The sequence below is a fragment of the Neofelis nebulosa genome, chromosome 18 (assembly GCF_028018385.1).
Source record: "Neofelis nebulosa isolate mNeoNeb1 chromosome 18, mNeoNeb1.pri, whole genome shotgun sequence".
Lineage (NCBI taxonomy): Eukaryota > Metazoa > Chordata > Mammalia > Carnivora > Felidae > Neofelis > Neofelis nebulosa.
Window position 1 is genome coordinate 3,758,674 of NC_080799.1, and position 17,668 is coordinate 3,776,341.

A 17,668-nucleotide genomic window follows, 5' to 3' on the forward strand; every position below is an offset into this window, starting at 1 on the left:
GAAGGAAGGAGGGGAGGAAGGAGGGAGGGAGGGGTGGAAGAAAGGAAGGAAGGAAGGAGGGAGGAAGGAAGGAGGGAGGGAGGGAAGGAAGGGAAGAAGGAGACAGAGAGGGAAGGAAGGAGGGGAGGGAGGAAGGAAGGAAGGGAAAGAAGGAAGGAAGGAGGGAGGGGAGGGAGGAAGCGAAGGAAGGAAGGAGGGAAGGAAGAAAGGAGGGAAGGAAGGGGGGAGGGAGAGAAGGAAGGAAGAAGGAAGGAGGGAGGGAAGGAAGGGAGGAAGGAAGGGAAGAAGGAGGCAGGGAGGGAAGGAAGGGAGGAAGGAAGAAGGAAGGAGGGGAGGGAGGAAGGAAGGAAGGAGGGAAGGGAGAGAAGGAAGGAAGGAGGGGAAGAAGGAAGGAAGGAGGGAGGGAAGTAAGGAAGGAGGAAAGGAAGGGAGGGAAGGGAGGAAGGAGGGAGGGAAGGAGGAAAGGAAGGAAGGAGGGAGGAAGGAAGATAACACTTTGTCATCTCCTTTCACCAGGTAGCAGGTTCTTCCTACCCCATCTTTTCATTCAGCGTGTCACCCTTTGAGAGTTGCAACCATATCTGGGAGTTTCAGTTCCATTTCTCTACCTCTGTAGGTCCTGAAGCTCTGCCTCTTTCCTGGGCAGCTGCTAAAATAAAGGTTCTTGGTTACAAGGACTGGCAAATGCCTCCAGAGCAATGAGAGCTTTAGAATCGGTTAAGTTTCTGAGGTTTCAAAGTACCTCTTTGGGGGTTCTTTCAACCCTGCTGACCTACCTTATTTTCTTAGGCACTCGGCTTGGCATCTTAAAGGAGAATTTTTTTTATGTTTCAACCAACCCTTCCAGGTACTCTATACAGAAAGATTTTCTAGGGTAAGTAAGCCCACATATTACAAGAATAGAAGCACCTGGTTTTCAGCCCACTTCAATACGGCTTGCAAGCTCCACATTCCAGCAGCACAGCTCTCAGTAAGGTCTTTGGTGACTGCCATATTGTTTAACCCAATGGTCTACATTCTTTTGGTCTATGGTGGCCTCTTCTTGGCCTCCATGGCACCACACTCTTTGCCCCGCCTGTGCATCTCTGGCCTCTCCTCAGCCTAATTTGCTGCCTGCTCCTCCATGACTTAGCCTCTAGAGTTGGTGTCACTCCAGTTTCCGTACCAAGTCCCTCGTTTCTCCTTATCGCATATACATTCGCTGCCTAGATGATCTCAGTTTTCACAGCTTTAAATATCACCCACTTACAGCTTAATTCAAGTTTTTGTAACAGACTCTCTTCTAAGCTGCAGATGCATATTATCTGACTTGCTGTCTACCCCCTCCGTTGAATGTCTCCAACTTAACACAGTCCAAAGAGACCTCTTAGTCCTCCCTCCATAATTTGTTTCTCTCTCAGTAGTCACCGTTTAGGGCATGGCATCTCCACCCATCCAACTGGGCATACCAGAAACCTGGCGGCCGTTCTCAACATCTCCCTCTTTCTCACACTCAGCATCTAGTTCTTTACAAATATTAGTGATTCTGCCTCCAGAATATATCTGCAATTCACACACTTCTCTCTACGTGTTCCCTCCGAACTCTACTGGAGGCTACCGCCAACTCTCATCTAGGTTCCTACAATAATCTAATCCTCTCCTATTACTGACCTTTTCAGGTATTTTCTTTTTTTAAATATTTTTTTAGTATTTATTTCATTTTGAGAGAGAGACAGACAGAGTGCCAGCGGGGTAGGGGCAGAGAGAGAGGGAGACACAGAATCCGAAGCAGGCTCCAGGCTCCGAGCTGTCCGCACAGAGCCCGACGCGGGGCTCAAACTCACGAACCGTGAGATCGTGACCCTAGCCAAAGTCAGTTGCCCCACTGACTGAGCCACCCAGGCGCCCCTCAAGTATTTTCTGCCTGGGAGCCAGAGTGGTATTTTAACCCCTTCGGGGCCTCCCATTATACTTAGTCTAAATCTAAAATACCCAACGACCCAAGCTTGTCTGTCTTTCCCATGACCATCTCCCCAGCCCCACTGCCCACAGCTCCCCCCACGCTCCAGGCACACGGGCCTTCTTTCAGTGCCTTGAATTTGCTTCATTCTCTCTCCTCCTGGAGTCTGTACACAGCTGTTCCCTCTGCCCAGAGAGCTCTTCCCGCCCCACCAAGTATCTGCTGCCCTTCACCTGGTTAATGTGTCATCATCTTTAAGACTGGCTTACATTTTACCTCCTCAGTGAGAATTTCCCTAACCTTCATGCGAAATTAGCTCATGTGCTTTTCTTCCGTGGCACATATCACAATTTGTAAGTATGGTTTTCGTGTAATTATTTATTTGTCTTTACTTCCCACTAGACTCTTAAGCTCCATGAGAACACAACCTCTTTGTTTTGTCAACTGCTATATATCCAGCACCTAACAGAGTGGCGCCCAACAAATATTTGCTGACAAATTAGTGAATGAGCACAAAAAATAAAATTCTTTCTCCTTCGAGTCACTGGCTAATCAATATCCAGAAGACGCAGTTCTTGAATTTTGATAAGGTAGAGGCCGGTTTCAAATCTACACATTGGGAAATCATCGTGTGACTCAGTTCACAGTTACTCATACCAGTTGGCTACAGGGACTTTCTACGTCTGCATAAGTCTAGGACCCTTACTACATTAACGTTACAGCACCTTTTGACTTAAGAGCGATTCCAAGGGAGATTTTTGAGGGCCGGGGGCTCATACTCCGTGCCTAAGGATGCGGAAGGACCACACAAGAAAGCACACCATCGTCATGGCAGCCTTTCTGGAGAAGCTGCTGTCCGTCAGCGCTTAGTAGGAAACAAAGTGGATACATCTGTAATCCAGAAATTCCATTCCTGGGAGAATGCCCTCCGAGGACTCTGCACAGACCCTCAACAGGGTGGGAGCGCCAGTGTTTGTAGTGGGAAGAGGCTGGATGCGACCTGAGTGCCCGTGATTAGGGGAATGGATAAGGTGGTTTATGTAGGCGATGGAAAACCAGGTCTGAGTGAAATTTACAGCACCAAAGGTAGACCTTAATCTTATTATACACTGTCCTCAGTTGAAGAGAAAGTTTAAGATCTGATATAGTCAAATCCATCTACCTCTTCCCCTTATGGTTTGTGCCTTTTAAGCCTTCTCTATGAAATCTTTCTTCTTTTGGCTGAAGCCAGTCATCCCAACACCATTTATAAAACCCTTTCCCCACAATCTGTGACGCGATCTACACTGTGCCAAATTCCCACTGGGTCAGTCAACATAGGTCTGCCTCTGCCTTCTCTATTCTGTTCCTTCCGTCGGCTTGGATGTTCCTGTCCACAGACCACATGCCTTCAGTTACCATGACTTTATCACCTATCTCAGAGCTTAGGAGATCAATACCCCCCTACCCCTGCTCATCCTGTTCAGACCTATCTTGGGCATTCGAGGACCGGTATTCTTTCACAAAGATGGACTCAGTCTGTGCAAGGACAGCACAGCAAAGAAGGTGGACTTGGGCCTCATTTACTGCTGTCACTGTGGACACATCTGAATGTGTGTCCCAGACCTCAGCAAACATTTCCGCCACGTCAACCTTCAGAAGGAAGAAAAGATAGTTGGCTAGCATTCTCTGTTTACGTGAGTATATCATCTAAAACGCTGAGAGGGGGCGCCTGGGTGGCTCAGTGGGTTAAGCGTCAACACTTGATTTCGGCTCAGGTCATGATCTCACGGTTCGTGAGTTCAGGCCCCCCCTCCACCCTGTCGGGCTCCATGCTGGGTGTGGAGGCTGCTTAAGAGTCTCTCTCTCCCTCTCCCTCTGCCCCTCCTGCAATTGTGCTTACTCTCTCCCTAAACAAATAAACAAATAAATCAATCCATGAGATAAACTATTCTATATGATTTAAATATATCCCCCAAAATCTTTCCCCAAAATTATAAGTCACTTTTGGGAACCAACAGCTATGAACACGGTTTAAGTGGTAATAAAACATAGTGGTTAATATGTTAATACTTCTTGGAAATGCTTCACACGGTTAACCCAAGTGAGGTCTCTCTTGCCGTGTAACCAGATGCAAACTTTTGCTTTTATGTCTGCCTCCTTCAAGACCATGTTCAAGAGGCTGATTCATTTTACTGCGGTTTGGTACAACACAGAAGGGCCTCGAGAACCAGGTGGATTGGTTGTACTAGTTAGACAGCAAATGCTGACTAAATGAGTGGTTTTAAATCTATCTACTTCTAGACTTTTAAAATCAGTTTCACCACAACTATGAAGAGGTTTTAGGAAATCTGAGTTCAGTGCTGTTCAGTTCACGGAATCGCTAGTTATTCGTGCCAACCAATAAACATCCGCTCTCACCTTGGGAGCATCCCGACTGGGGGCCAAATGTGAAGAAAGGTGGAGGCCTGTGGCTCCGAGGGGCTGACAGGTGTCTGGTATTCTCTCTCATCCCCTCAACCTGACACCTAATCCCTTCCGGCCCAACACCCCAGGAGGGCCTGCACCCCCCACAGGCACACACTTCCCTCATTGGCTAAATCCCTTCCCTGCCCCTGTCCACACCGGCCCTCCCCGAGCCATTTCCTCTTACGTGTCACATCTTCCGAATGTTTTATGCCAGCTCTGCCCTCCCCCTGTGTTTGCCGCGGGAAGCACGGAGCACCTGACTTGGGAGGCTCCTCGTAGGACGAGGTGGCAAGTCCCAGGGAAGGGGGTGGTGCCGCTAGCCAGGCCCCGGGCGGGCGCCACCCAGCTTCCCGGAACAGCCGCTGCCGCTGCGCTTCTCTGTTGACGCTGAAGACTTAACTTAAAAAAAAAAAAATCTATGCAGTGAATTAAAGGATAAGATGGGCTGTGAGCAACTAACCATTCAATTTTATGTTCTCTCTGAATTAAAAATCCTCAAAAATGTCTTTTAAGCTCAATTACTTTTCTACTTTAAGATTGATGAGGAAAGTTAGGGGTTGTCTTGCTTTCTACCAAACCACATAAGATAAATGCTGCCCACAATGAGTCCATCACCGCAAATACGCTCAAAGAGTCTCACTCAAGACCCACAAGGCGATTCCTGCTAAAATAAAAGGAGAAGAAAATCCAGATCGCCTCCTTCATCCTGAGAGAAGTTATTAAAGATCAGATCCACGGCGAAAGAAAAAACGTCAAAAGCACAGAGAGGTCGGGGGACGTGTGAGGACAGAATTCACAGTGCACAATCGGTGGGTGGAGACAGCAGAGGGCCCCCCTGAAGCCTCAACATCCCTGTCTGTCACCGGGGCCGAGGCCCTGCCTGCCCATCCATGGAGGAGAAGGTGGGAGGAACCACATACTCAGAGTCAGGTGCTCAGAGACCACCTCTCCACCACCCCCGGCCACTCCAGCTGGGCCTAAAGGAGAAAGGAGTGTGGCGGGCTGCACACCCAGGTACCCGAGGGACACACTCCCAGTCGCTCGAAGCCACAGCTGGCACTAGTGGACTGCCACGCCGTCGGAACACCACCCTCTCGCCATCCCGTCTCCAACCCCTAGCAAAGAAAACGGATGGGGCGCCTGGCTGGCTCAGTCGGTTGGGCGTCAGACTTCGGCTCAAGTCACGATCTCACGGTTCATGGGTTCGAGCCCCATGTCAGGCTCTGTGCTGACAGCTCGGAGCCTGGGGCCTGCTTCGGATTCTGCATCTCCCTCTCTCTCTCTGCCCCTCTCCTGCTCGCACTGGCTCGCTCTCTCTCTCTCAAAAATACACACTAAAAAAATTTTAAAAAGAAAAGAAAATGGAGCCAAACTCTGGAGTCTTGGATGCACGTGGAAAGTGAAACTTGGGAGGTGGCTCTCCTTCCGTGCGTTAGTACTTCAATGGGCTTTTAATGAGCACCTACTGTATGCCCCCATACCGTACAGACAACCGGTTAGTCACAAGCCCAGTGACAGAGGCAGAGATGCCTGGAATGGCGTAGCCTGCACACCTCAAGTCACAGCGGCTTCAGAAATGCTCTAAGCTGGTCTTCTTCTAAGAGGACACCCAAAGAAGAGAAGGAGACACCGCCTGCAGGGGACAGAACAATGCCAAGCCTCTGAGGGCCACGCAGGCCACACAGAAAAGGCATCCACGGGCAGAAAAAGAAGCTCCATATGTCACCCTCAAGACACTGGGCTTTCAGGGCGCCGAGTCCTCAGGGAGCCCCGGGAGGGAGAGTGCGGCCTGAGGGTCACGAAGGCACGTGGCCGCTGGCCCCAACGGTGAGGCGCTCGGTGCAGCCGCTCCGTCCGGTTCAGTGGCTCCGTGTCCCGGCAAGTTTGCCCCCCGGGCCACCTGGCAATGCCCTCCCAGAGACACGTTTGGTTGTCACAGTCGGCTGGGGTGCTGCTAGCATCCAGCGGGCAGAGGCCTGGAACGTCGCCGAATGCCCGCCAATGCGCACAGGTTGGCCCGCACAGCAAAACTACTGACCTAACTTGTCCGTGAGGCCAAAGTTGAGAAATCGAAGCTGAACACACACTTCCGTCCTGGGGACACAAACGCACCTTCTCTCTCGCCCTCCCCACGCCACTGACGAAGACCACATGGCCCAGCTGTCACCCCACCCCGAAGTGCACAGAAGTGATTGTTGTCTCTGTCGGTGACGAGACGCAGAGGCCTGTCAGTGCTCCCGGCCCTGGACACCAGCCTTCCGGGAAAACGCACACAGGAGGGGCCTCGCAGCGCCCCCCATGCCAGCCGCCCTCTCCCAGAGCAGACGCACAGTATTTTGAGACTCTGGAAATCAGGGGAGCCGGCAGCTGCAAAAAGACAATATTTATGGAAAACGAAACCCAAAGTGTCCGAGTGCGTGACTACGGGTGCGTGACAAGGGTCCGAATGGGGAAGGAGAGCCCGTGGATCCTCGTTCCGGCGCCACGGGGAAGCCTCTGGCACACCCTCCTTCGCCGCGGGATTGTGAGCGAACCCCAGCGAGCCTGCAGGAGAGGGGCCCGTGGTGGGTCCCCAGCACCCGGCACCCGCTCCCAGCTGCTCCTCAGCTCCAAAGAGCAGCCAGGAGGGAGCGTCGGCTCCGGCTTACTCTGAACCAGGACTAGGGAGCCCCGGCTCACTAGCGACCCGAGGAGTCCTTCACTGCGACAGTGCTCGGTCACCTGAAGCCAGAGAAGGCCAGCGTTAATTCCCGCGCACGCACATGCACACACACCTGCACACAGACGCACACGCCTGCACACGTGCGCACACACACAGGCAGTCCCTTCCCTTTACCACCACTCTTTCCAGATGGCTCACTAGAATTGTAGGGTCAACCTCCCCTGCTCTTTGGGGGAAAAGACGCACAGAGAAGCCCTGGAGCGCTGCTCTGCGGTGGAATCGCCACCGTCCCAGGCCCTAAAACGCTCCACCTCCGTGGGCGTTGATTTCACCACTGCAAGTGCCACCACACAGCCTCAGCGTGGCACACAGGCCAGCCGGGCACCCAGAGGACGGCCAGGCGCTGGGGGCATCTCCCGAGCAGGGCAGACCAACAAGCTGGAGATTCTTTCTCGCTATCAGACTTGACACAGAAACAGCAAGTCAACACCAAACACCCCCTTCAGCTCCTCGGGGTCCGCTTGGACAGCTCAGCCTCCGCAGGCCTCACTGCACCAATTCTACCGTCGCTGGCAGGGGGACAGCACGGTCAGGAGGCCCCGCAGTCCCGGACCACGCCCCAAGGGAAAACCAGCAGCAAAGGGTGATTCCCTGGGGTCCAGGAGGCCTGCTTCAGGCAGGTAACACAACCCGCCTCCGGCCCGGCCAAGTGTGTCCGTGAGACTGGTCCCATTCAATGGACTCTTTATTTGAAAGGTTTTGCAAAACCAATGCCAAGTTGAATAGGCCGTGGGCAATGCGGCCTTCTCTTGCCTCGACTGATGTAAAAGGAACACCGTCCGTAAGGGGTTGGTGAACAGGAGATAAAGACCCCCTTCCTACAGATGGCCTCTGGCCCCTGGTCCCCTCACCTGTGCAATACAGAGCAAGCTTTCCAACGTCCTAGCCGACACCCGGGGCCCAGAGACCCATGCGCTTTTGCCCTCCGCCCCGCAGAACAAACACCGAGCAGGACAATGACCACGAGCTGAACACCAGCGGCCTCTCAGCAGGTCTGCCTGGCCTCCTGGGGCATCTTCTGAATGACGGGGCCAGAGTGCGCTGGATCGAGGCAAGGCAGGGCCGGATGGAACGCCAGACCCTGGGCCCACAGGGTGGGGACGTTAGGGTGCCGGGCCAGGGAGAGTTGACTGCAAAAATGTCAACTCCAGTTGGCGAGCTTTTTATTGCCACCATGTGCCAGCAACTCCAAATGGCATCAGTGATCAGATGTCCCCCCTGTCAGTAGGACCCCCAACTTCTGCCTATAAGCACACAGGACAAACTGCTTACCACGTACAGGAAACGTTAACAATAATACACAACTCTAACTCCCCGAGCGTCTGCCAAGCACCATGCTAAGTGCTTTGCGTACATCGCTAACGCCCGTGACTGGGAAGTCATGCCCCCATTATCCAGATCAGGAAACTGAGGCCACGGGGGTGAAGTGATCTGCCCAAGGTAACAGAGGACGGCTGCTGCTGAATGCCAACCGCGGCACACCCCTGGACTGTGGGACACGGAGGTCCCCATCAGGCCTGAGTGACCCCGGTCCCTGGAGTTCCACTGCTCATCTCCACACTGAAGGTACAAAGCGGGCCCCACGCCAGAAGCAGAACTAGAGAAAAGGAGCATTTGCAACCCCTCGGGGGCACACACAACAGGTCAGGAGTGCTCAAGGCCTCTTTCGATCCTGGGATATTGTGAAATCAAATGACAAGTCCCCTAAGGCCGTTAAACATCCTTCTGCTGAGAACCAGAGAAGACAAGTCCCTTTTCTGCATAAAGCCACCATTTTCTACAAGAAATTAAGAAAAAGCCAACTATGATCTGAGATACACCGAAGAGTCTTTTGGCTCTGGAAGAAAATGATTTCTTATGGCGTTTACCTATTAAGATAATCAGTTCCTCTCCACCAGCCGAACCAGCCAAACAGACACAGAGCCCTGGCCCACAGGCCTCCAAGTGCCCCAGGCACCCCATCACCTCTGGAGACCCTTCACACCTCCTTGTCCCTTCACTGGACTGTTCCAAAGACTCACCCCACACCTCGGGCACCATGGGACTTCCCATAACCCCTCGGCCACCTGCGCGCTGTGCACGGCTGTCTGCAGCAAAGGACATGACTGGGGAGCTGGAACAAAGGAGGGACCTGCCCTACGACACTGCAAGACTCCATCAGGAGCCACTACAGCACACGCACGTGTCTCGCAGTATAGACCAACTGCAGTCTCCACAGCAACTTTGATTAAGAAGTCCTCAAGGGGTGCCTGGGTGGCTCAGTCGGTGGGCGTCCGACTTCCGTTCAGGTCATGATCTCACAGTTCATGAGTTCGAGCCTCCCGTCAGGCTCTGTGCTGACAGCTCAAAGCCTGGGGCCTGGTTCAGAGTCTGTGTCTCCCTCTCTCTCTGCCCCTCCCCTGCTCGCACTCTGTCTCTCTCTCAAAAATAAAATAATCATTAAAAAAAAAAAAAAAGTCCTCAGACACCGTGACAGACGAGTTTTCCCCCAAACGGATCCCAAGCCTCTGCCTTTTCATTCTCCCCTGACCAGCCCCTGCTCTTCCTGAACCTTCTCTCCTCCTCACCTGCCGTCACGGTGTCCACGTCCTTGGCTGCCAGCTCTTCCACGTCTGACCTCTTTCTCAGCTCAAACCTCCGGGACAAGCCCTCGCGGGGTTTCCATAATTCCTGGATCAGGAGGGGCTTCTCGTTGTCCCCAAACACCCGAAAGCCTTCGGCCCGCCACTGCTGCCCAGAGTCGCCGGCCTGGCCCACCACGTCGCACAGCACGTACTGGCTGGCGCACTCGGGGCTCAGGGCATAGCGCTCCAGGGCCTCCTTCACCAGCTCCTGGGCGCTGGACGTGCCCGTGGCCAGGACGCTCTTGTAGTGGGTGCCCGAGCAGACGCTGTCCCCGAACACCTTCAGGACCCCGGGGGCCGAGAGCTGGGTGGAGAGCTCCGCGGGGTCGTCGCTGGCGCCCAGGCTGGAAAAGGTGGTGTCCGGGTCGCGGTGCTTGTAGCTCAGCGTCCGGGACAGCACGCTGGACAGCAGCTGGCTCTGCCGCTTTAGCTTGCTCTTGGTGGGTGGAGACATGATGAAGTGGGTCCCATAAAACATGGTGGGCCAGCCTTCATGGACAAGGACCGACGGCTCTGGCCGATGGCAGGGTAAAGGCCGTGTCCTGAGAGAAAAACGTAAGGCGGGTTAGCATCAACCATCATGAGCGACAAGAGGGAGCGAGGCTCGGCCGCCCGGGGCCCGGGGCCCCAAAGGAGCCAGAGGGGCCAAGTCTCCCCCCCACCCCACCCCCGCAAGCACCTGAGGCAGAATATGACTGAAACCAGCAGGGACTGCAAGGAACTAAGCAGGTCTGAATGGCCCGAAGCACCCTTCAAGGAAAGCCGTTTCCAGGAAGCACGATGAGGTCACCAAAAGGTAAGACACACTCGGCTGCAGGGTTCTGGCTTCTGGGACGTGCTGGGCACATGCGTCCTGCGCGGTAGGCAGCCAAGAAAGAGGGGCAGCGGGCGTGGGGATGAGAGCGCTTGCCTGGCAGAATCGCCACGGGGCTGGCCAGGTCTCGTGGGAGGCAGCCCACGGAGGGCAGCAAGCCTGATCTCGCGAGCCCAGCCTCTCCGCCACTGCTGCGTCTAATACGGGAAATTAATCGCAAGCACGTGGATGTAGGAAAACAGGCAAAGTCGCAGGCACGTTAACAGAGTGGTAAGTGATCAGACATTCAAAACACAGACACCCCCCCCCACCCAAAATGCTGTCCCTCACTGGCCCTTGCCTGGCCCTACAACGTCCACACGACCACAGTGGACACAAAAGGGCTCTTCCAGAACCAGGGGAGGCATGACTGGAATGTATGCATTCCACCCACCGCATCCAGCCTGGTATTCAGGCCCTGTCCAGGCCACAGATGCAATCTTGCTGGGGAAATTAGAAAACAGCCCTGGGACACTTCGGTGTGTCTAAAAATCCTCAATCCAAAGCCCCTAGAGCTCGAAGGGTCTGAGAATTCTAAAGAGATATTTGCCAGGCTCTCCCGCAAGCACTGTAGGGAGCAGGAAGGCACGAGAAAAAGAGGGGTCTCTGCTTCATGAACACTAAGGCTTTGCAGCAAGTGGGGGACACTGGAAAATCAGACCCATCACCTAACTACTGTACCCCACTTCTATGCTGCTGCCCTCGCCAAAGACAAAACCTGACAGGCTAACCAAGAAAAGTCTACTCTCCCAAGGCTCTGGAAACAGGGGCCTGGGTCCCACCTCCACTGTGACAAACATCAGCACTCATTCAGCTGAAGTCAGCGTCCCCAGTCCTGACCCACCTCTGGCTCCAGCAGTTCTGGAAAAGGCTTTCAGGAAGTGAGGCTGTCCGCCTAGGGCAGGAGAGAGTCACCAGGGAGCCTCGCGAACAAAAGAACCCACACTGGGCAACCCCCCCCCCCCCGCCCCCGCCCCGGGAACTCGAAGCGTAAGGTGCTTGCGACACTGACACTGTGCTTGGGCCTCTTGCTAGTCGTGCACCCGGGCTTCGGTCACATGCGCTAAGTGTCTCCCTCCCTCCAGGGCTGCTGTGAAGGAAGCTCGGAAGCAGACCCTCCGCTCAACTCCTCTAGAACCATCCGGGATCTGTCCGCCATCATACAACCCTCAGAAAAGCCTGAACTCTTCAAGCTGCTGCTGACAGCTTCACGCGCCAAAGACTAGGTTCCGAACACTAACGTCTGCCCTTTGAGGGGGGCGGGTGGGGGACCCTCCTCGTGTTGTACAGCCTGTCATTTATGCTTTACCACCGCAAAGCTGTTTTTTATGCAGTAGCTTTCTGAAGACTGGAGCTCGCGAGTTACGTACACAGCTTGCCTCTCAGGACACCCTGGCTCAGAAGCCTCTGGGCCAGCACGTTCTCAAAGGACCTGAACCCTCCACGGACACTTGGCTTACTCGGCCTCCTCCTTCAAGCACAGGCCCCAGGGCCTCGGCCCAAACCCAAAGTGGCCCAGGGGCTTGGAAGCCTCTGCCTTTCAAGATGTCTGAACGTAAACTTGAATATCACACCGTAAACTACGGGAAAGACGCCCAGATACTGCGGAGAAGGCAACGGCTATTGTGCGTCTGGCAATGGGTCCGGGTTCTGCAAGGTCTGAGGCATATACAACTCTACTTTAATACAAAAAAAAAAAAAAAAAAAAAAAAAAAAAAAAAGAACTAGAGTGGCCCCTGGGTGGCTCGGTCGGTTAAGCGTCTGACTCTTGATTTTGGCTCTGGTCATGATCTCTCAGGTTGTGGGATCGAGCCCCACATCGGGCTCTGCATTCACAGCTCAGAGCCTGCTGGGGATTCTCTCTCCCTCTCTCTCTGCCCCTGCCCTGCTCACTCATGCTCTCTGCCTCAAAATAAATAAACTTAAAAAAAAAAAAAAAAAAAAAAAAAAAACGACTTACAACACTGCTAGGTCCCCTCCCAGGGCCTCAGAAGTGAGCTCCCCTCCCTTCTCCTCAGCAGGATTCCAAAGCAAAGTCAGCAAAATCACATCAAGATGAGAGAAAATGCAAGAGAGGGTGTGATCTGTTCTCTTCAGGAGCCCCTCCTTAAGCCCCAAGGAGCCCCGGCGAACACAGACCCTGGACTGTGTGGTCTGTGTTGTCAAGGAAGCCTTCTTCTCCTCGCGGGCATTCCCTTGGTGGCCATCTTCAGAGAGCAGCCACTGGTGGCAGCCACGTGTTCCCTCGCCAGCGTCCTTCACAGACAGAATGCGGAGGACAGCCTATCTGTCACACTGTGCCGGACCCGTTTCTAGCAAGGGCAGGAGGGCAGGCGCCCCCCGGGGTAACCCGACCTGGGTTTGGGAGGCGTGACCCGCCTTGCCCTTTTCTGCCCCGTGCTCTACTCTTTCTCTTCCATACAAATGTTTGGGGAAACGCGGGCCCAAAGGTGCAGGACACCTGCTGTTGCTTCTCTTAGAGAATGTTTTTCTCTTGTTCTCAAGGAAGAATCCGATTTCTGATGAAAACAAGCGTAAGTCACACCAGCGAGGGAAGCCAGCGAGGTCAGTGCCGGGCTGACGAGATGGGTGGAGGCGCACGGCCGGCCCAACAACACAATGTGGAACCCATTAGAATTTCCACCAGGACAGGGAAGGAAGAGGGCTCTGCTTTATCCCCACCATCCATAAACCCTACCTCGACAGCTCCAGCCGAAGCAAGGCTCTCAAATACAAAAAGAATTTAATCAGATGTGATTCTGACATGCTACCCGCCTTAGAGGGGGCTTTTTCCACCAGTGGGATTAAGGACTGGCTCCTCTCTGGAATGCACGAGAGGTGGCCCCGTGCTAACCGGAGACACCTGTAATCACTGGCGACTGACAAAATTCTTTCGGGCAATTCAGATTAACCAAACACTTGAGGGCGGGGGGGCGGGGGGGGGGCGGTGCGCTGAGCCGGCGCGTCTGCAGCTCCCCCCGCGGTGCCACCAACCGGCTCCCTGACGGGAAATAAACCAGTTTCTTCCACGGGGCCCCCAGGAGCTCCAGCTCAGCATCTGTTTTCTTAGATGCAGTATTTGTCGAGGGGCCGGAGGTGGTACAGAAATAGCTGGGAGACAATGCTTTCGGCTGGCACACGAGTGGGGAACGCGCTGCTGCGTGAACAGGAAAACCGGGGCGGGCTGTGGGCGGGGGCGGGGGGGGGGAATGTCACCCGACCCTGGAGGGAGGGCGCGGACCCCCGCGCCCTGCTCCCCCGCGACGCCCGCAATGCCAGACCCCCCCTCTAAGGGAGCACCAGGGAGGCTGAGGCCCAGGGGTCCCCTGCAGTGGGGGGCCAGATTCCCGGGTCTCAGGGGACGGTGGCCTCAAGCGAACCCTGGAACCCGCAGGCCGGCTCGCCCGCGCTCGCCCCGCTTCGGGTCCCACCCCCCACCACCACCCCCCCCCGGGACGGCGCCCGGGAGCCCGACCGTAGCCGGTCTCCATGGCAACCGGACTGCCCAAGAGATGCCCCGTGAGGGCCCCGTTGCCCCAGCACGCGCCCCGCGGCCTCCCCGCCGGCCGGCTCCGCGCCCCGGCGCCCCGGCCGCCGCTCCTCGCGCACCCCGCACTCACCTCCGACACAGTCCGCCGCCGCTGCGTTTCCGCGCGGCTCCCACACCAACGTCCGCCCGCGCCCTCGACCCTCGCCCCGCGCCCGCGCGTGTCGCGGCGCCTCCTGCCGGCCGCCCAACGGACGGGGCGGGACCTTAGGGGGGGGCAAGGCCTCTCGGGGGCGGGGCCCGACGGGCGGGGCGGTGTCTCCTCCCGCCGGCCACCCAATGGACGAGGACGAGACCCTGAGAAGGCGGGGCCTCAAGGGAGGGGCGGAGCTGGTGAGATGTTGGGCGGGGCGCCAGCGCCACCTGCCGGCCAATTAATGGGTGTGGGCGTGGCCTCCAAGATCGGGGCGGGGTCTCCTGATGAGGGCGGGCTGGCTGCGGAGAGACAGGACTAGGCGGCCCACCCCCGTCTCCAGCTCAAGAGGTGAGGCCTCTGCAGGAGAGGCGGGGCCACACTAAGCTCAGGGGCCACTTGCTCCTCTAAGGCTCTGGGAGACCAGTGGGCTGTTGTGTCCCCACTTTGTAGTCCCCCAATGGACAGGACCAAGAAAAGGAGGGACAAGGGTAAAGCAAACGCTTACCAAAAGGGGGGCGGCCCCAATATATGAACGTCTAAGACACTGAGAGGAGACAGGGTGGCAGGTTCCATCTCCCCTACAATCTGTCCCCTACCCCGCAGCCTGAGTTTTAAATGACAAATCAAAACATGACGCCTCTGCTTAAAACAATGCAAAACGGGGCCAGGTCAGCTCCAGGGCTCTGGCCCAACAACCTCGTTGGATAAGGTGTTTTAAAAGAAGCTCGTGCCCTTAAAAATCGCTTTGGCACCAGCCCTCCAGCTGGGGGAAAGACTTTCACTTGGTGAAAGACTGTCCCTTTGTCACATGGGGGATTCATGTGGTCTTGGGTGTAGATGCATAATTCTACCCCTGGCAGTGAAGCTTTTTGCTGCCATGTTGCTACTGGGGTATAAATTCTTATAGTAACGATTGCATATATGCAGGAGGAAAGGGGAGGATGGGAACGGATATTTATAGACCACCTACCTACAGTGTGCCAGACCCTATGTGAGGGGCTGTAGCGAGGCCCCAGAGCTCACATCGACTCTTGTGACTCAGATGTTGTCGCACTCACTTTGCAGATGACGAAATAAAGGTTCAGAGAGGCCGGACAGGTGGAGCCAAGAACTGAGCCTGAGACCATGTGATCGAACAATCCCCTTTACAGGACTCCCCCCATACATGTAAGAACCTTTATAGGACTCCCCATATACATATACACACGCCCAACCTTGACCCTCAAGAGGCAGGTATCAGGGCTGAAAGGAGAGCCTGGTTCTCACCATGACCCAGGCTCATCTCCCACTCCTCCCTGCACCCCTCTTCAGCAGGGGTTGCCAAACTATGGCCTCTGGGCTGCTGCTTTGATAAATAAAGTTTTATTGGAACAGAGCTACACCCATTTGTTTATGTATTGTCTATAACTGCTTTCTTGCAACAGAGACCTTAAGGCCTGGAATAACTGAGAATGAATACTACTCTCTGCTTCTGTACAGAAAGAGTTTGCCGGCCCCCTGCTCTTCAGGATCTAGCAATGCCAACTATTTGGCTCAGGCCTTGGAACACCTTTCCTCAGCTCTGTTAGTTTGCTGGGGCCGCCATAACAAAATACCACAAACTGGGCGGCTTCAACGGCAAATATTTATTTGCTCACAGTTCTGGAGACTAGAGGGCCAAGATCAAGGCGTCCTCAGGTTTGGCTTCTCCTGAGGCCTCTGTCTTTGTCTTGCAGATGGCTGTCTTCTCCTTGCGCCCTCACATGGGTGTCTCCCTGTGTGTCCCTCTGTGTCCTAATCTTCTCTTACACGGACACCAGTCATACTGGATTAGGGCCCATCCCGATGACCTCGTTTTACCTTAATCACCTCTTAAAGGCCCTAACTGCAAATACAGTTGCATTCTGAGGCAGAGGGAATCAGGGCTTCAACCTAAGAATTTCAAGGGGACACAGTTCAGCCCCTAACCTTAATCTTCATCACCTGGCCAATTGGCACTCTTCCTTTAGGACTCAGATTAGGCAGCCAACCTCCCAGGAGATCCCCAACAATTCACACCCTCTGGTGTTCACACCCCTGTGGGGTCCCCTCCTGTGCTGAATAGCCCCGACCTATGTAATCAACGAGATCTGCCAAAATGACAGCGTGACTTCTGGAGCTAAACCATAAAAGGCGTGGCTTCCTTGCTTTCTCTGGGATCCCTCGCTCTGGGGGAAGCTGCCGGTTGTGTTGAGAGAACACTCAAGCAGCCCTAGAGAGATCCACATGGTGAGAAACCAACAGCCAGCACCAACCTGCCGTCCACATGAGTGCGCCATCTTGGATGTGAGCCCTCCAGCCTCAACAACCTTCAGATGAATACAGCCCTCACCAGGTGCTGACGGCACCTCGTGAGGGACCCCGAGCCGGAACCGCCCAGCAAAGCTATGCCCCAATTCCCAGAAACTGTGCGATGATAAATGCTTCTTATTAATGTAAGCCACTGAGTTTGGGGACAGTTTGCTACGCAGGAATGGATAACTAATACACTTTATCCAGGAAGGCCTCCCTGACTGCCAGAGTTGGATCTAGACGCCTCCCCTGTGCTCCCGTGGGTTCCCATATCAAACTATGTTTCTTAAAGACAAATGAGATGTTACTCCTCGGCCCACGCTCCCCCATGACTCCCCTTTGCAGAGACTCAGGCAGGGCTCAAACCCTTTCCCAGCTGGCCCTGCTGACCGGCCCACTGCTCCCTCCATCACAGGGCTCCAGCCATACCAAACTCCTGCTTTCAAACGCTCTAAGCTCATTCCCTCCTCTGAAGCCTTTTTCCCTTGGCTGTCTCCTCTTCCTAAAATGCTCCTCCTTTTGTGTCTGAATGCTGGCACCTTTCTCTCATTAAAACTCAGCTCCATTACTGTCTCCAGACCATTCTCTTGACAGTCACCCCTATGGTCATTCTCTATCTCGTTACCTGTTTTATTTCATTCATAGGCATGTATCACTATCTAAATGTATTTTCTGGAGTATTTAACGCCCACGGGCGTCTGTGTTCTGTAAAGGGAGGCCTCCAACTGCCTTCCTTACTGCTATACTCAGTACCTACTAGGTAGGTGCTCAGTAGCGGTTAAATGAGTAAACAAAAGGAATGAATAGATTCCCACCCATCTCCTTTGCATCCCCTCACCTGGAAGCTTATCAAGGACAAGAACTGAGTTTTATTCATCTTTGTATCCCTGCTCCAGGCCCATGGGCAGGTGAGCAAAACAAGTCTAAACTACAAAGGGTTGAAGGCCTTTGGAAATCCACAAATAAAATGTTGTGTTGAGCTGCCCTCTGTGGCCACCAGAGGGCACCAGAGTCCCGGGACTCAATCAACCAAAGGGGCAAAGGAGCCCAAAGAAAAAGCATCTGGTTAAGGTCAAAGTGCAGGTTTCT

The 17,668-nt window shown here is 54.5% G+C and overlaps 1 protein-coding gene and 1 long non-coding RNA gene across 17 annotated transcripts in view; one reads left to right on the forward strand and one right to left on the reverse strand.

Annotated features, from left to right (window-relative positions):
- Positions 1–17,668, reverse strand: part of LOC131501222 (monocyte to macrophage differentiation factor 2) — a 126,486-nt gene that overhangs the window by 53,197 nt on the left and 55,621 nt on the right. For 9 of the 15 annotated variants that reach the window (XM_058711029.1, XM_058711030.1, XM_058711036.1 and 6 more), the window contains one exon: positions 9,677–10,275. In XM_058711029.1, the coding sequence (XP_058567012.1) occupies positions 9,677–10,275 (599 nt within the window). Of the gene's footprint in view, positions 1–9,676; positions 10,276–11,430; positions 11,482–14,206; positions 14,338–17,668 lie in introns of those variants that run through there. The other 6 variants (XM_058711034.1, XM_058711035.1, XM_058711042.1 and 3 more) reach the window with 5 other exon arrangements.
- Positions 14,381–15,644, forward strand: LOC131501227 (uncharacterized). 2 transcript variants are annotated; one of them, XR_009256695.1, is made up of 2 exons: positions 14,381–14,466; positions 15,335–15,644. It is a non-coding gene; the product is annotated as an uncharacterized LOC131501227 (long non-coding RNA). The 2 variants fall into 2 exon arrangements; XR_009256694.1 differs by lacking the exon at positions 14,381–14,466 and adding an exon at positions 14,523–14,617.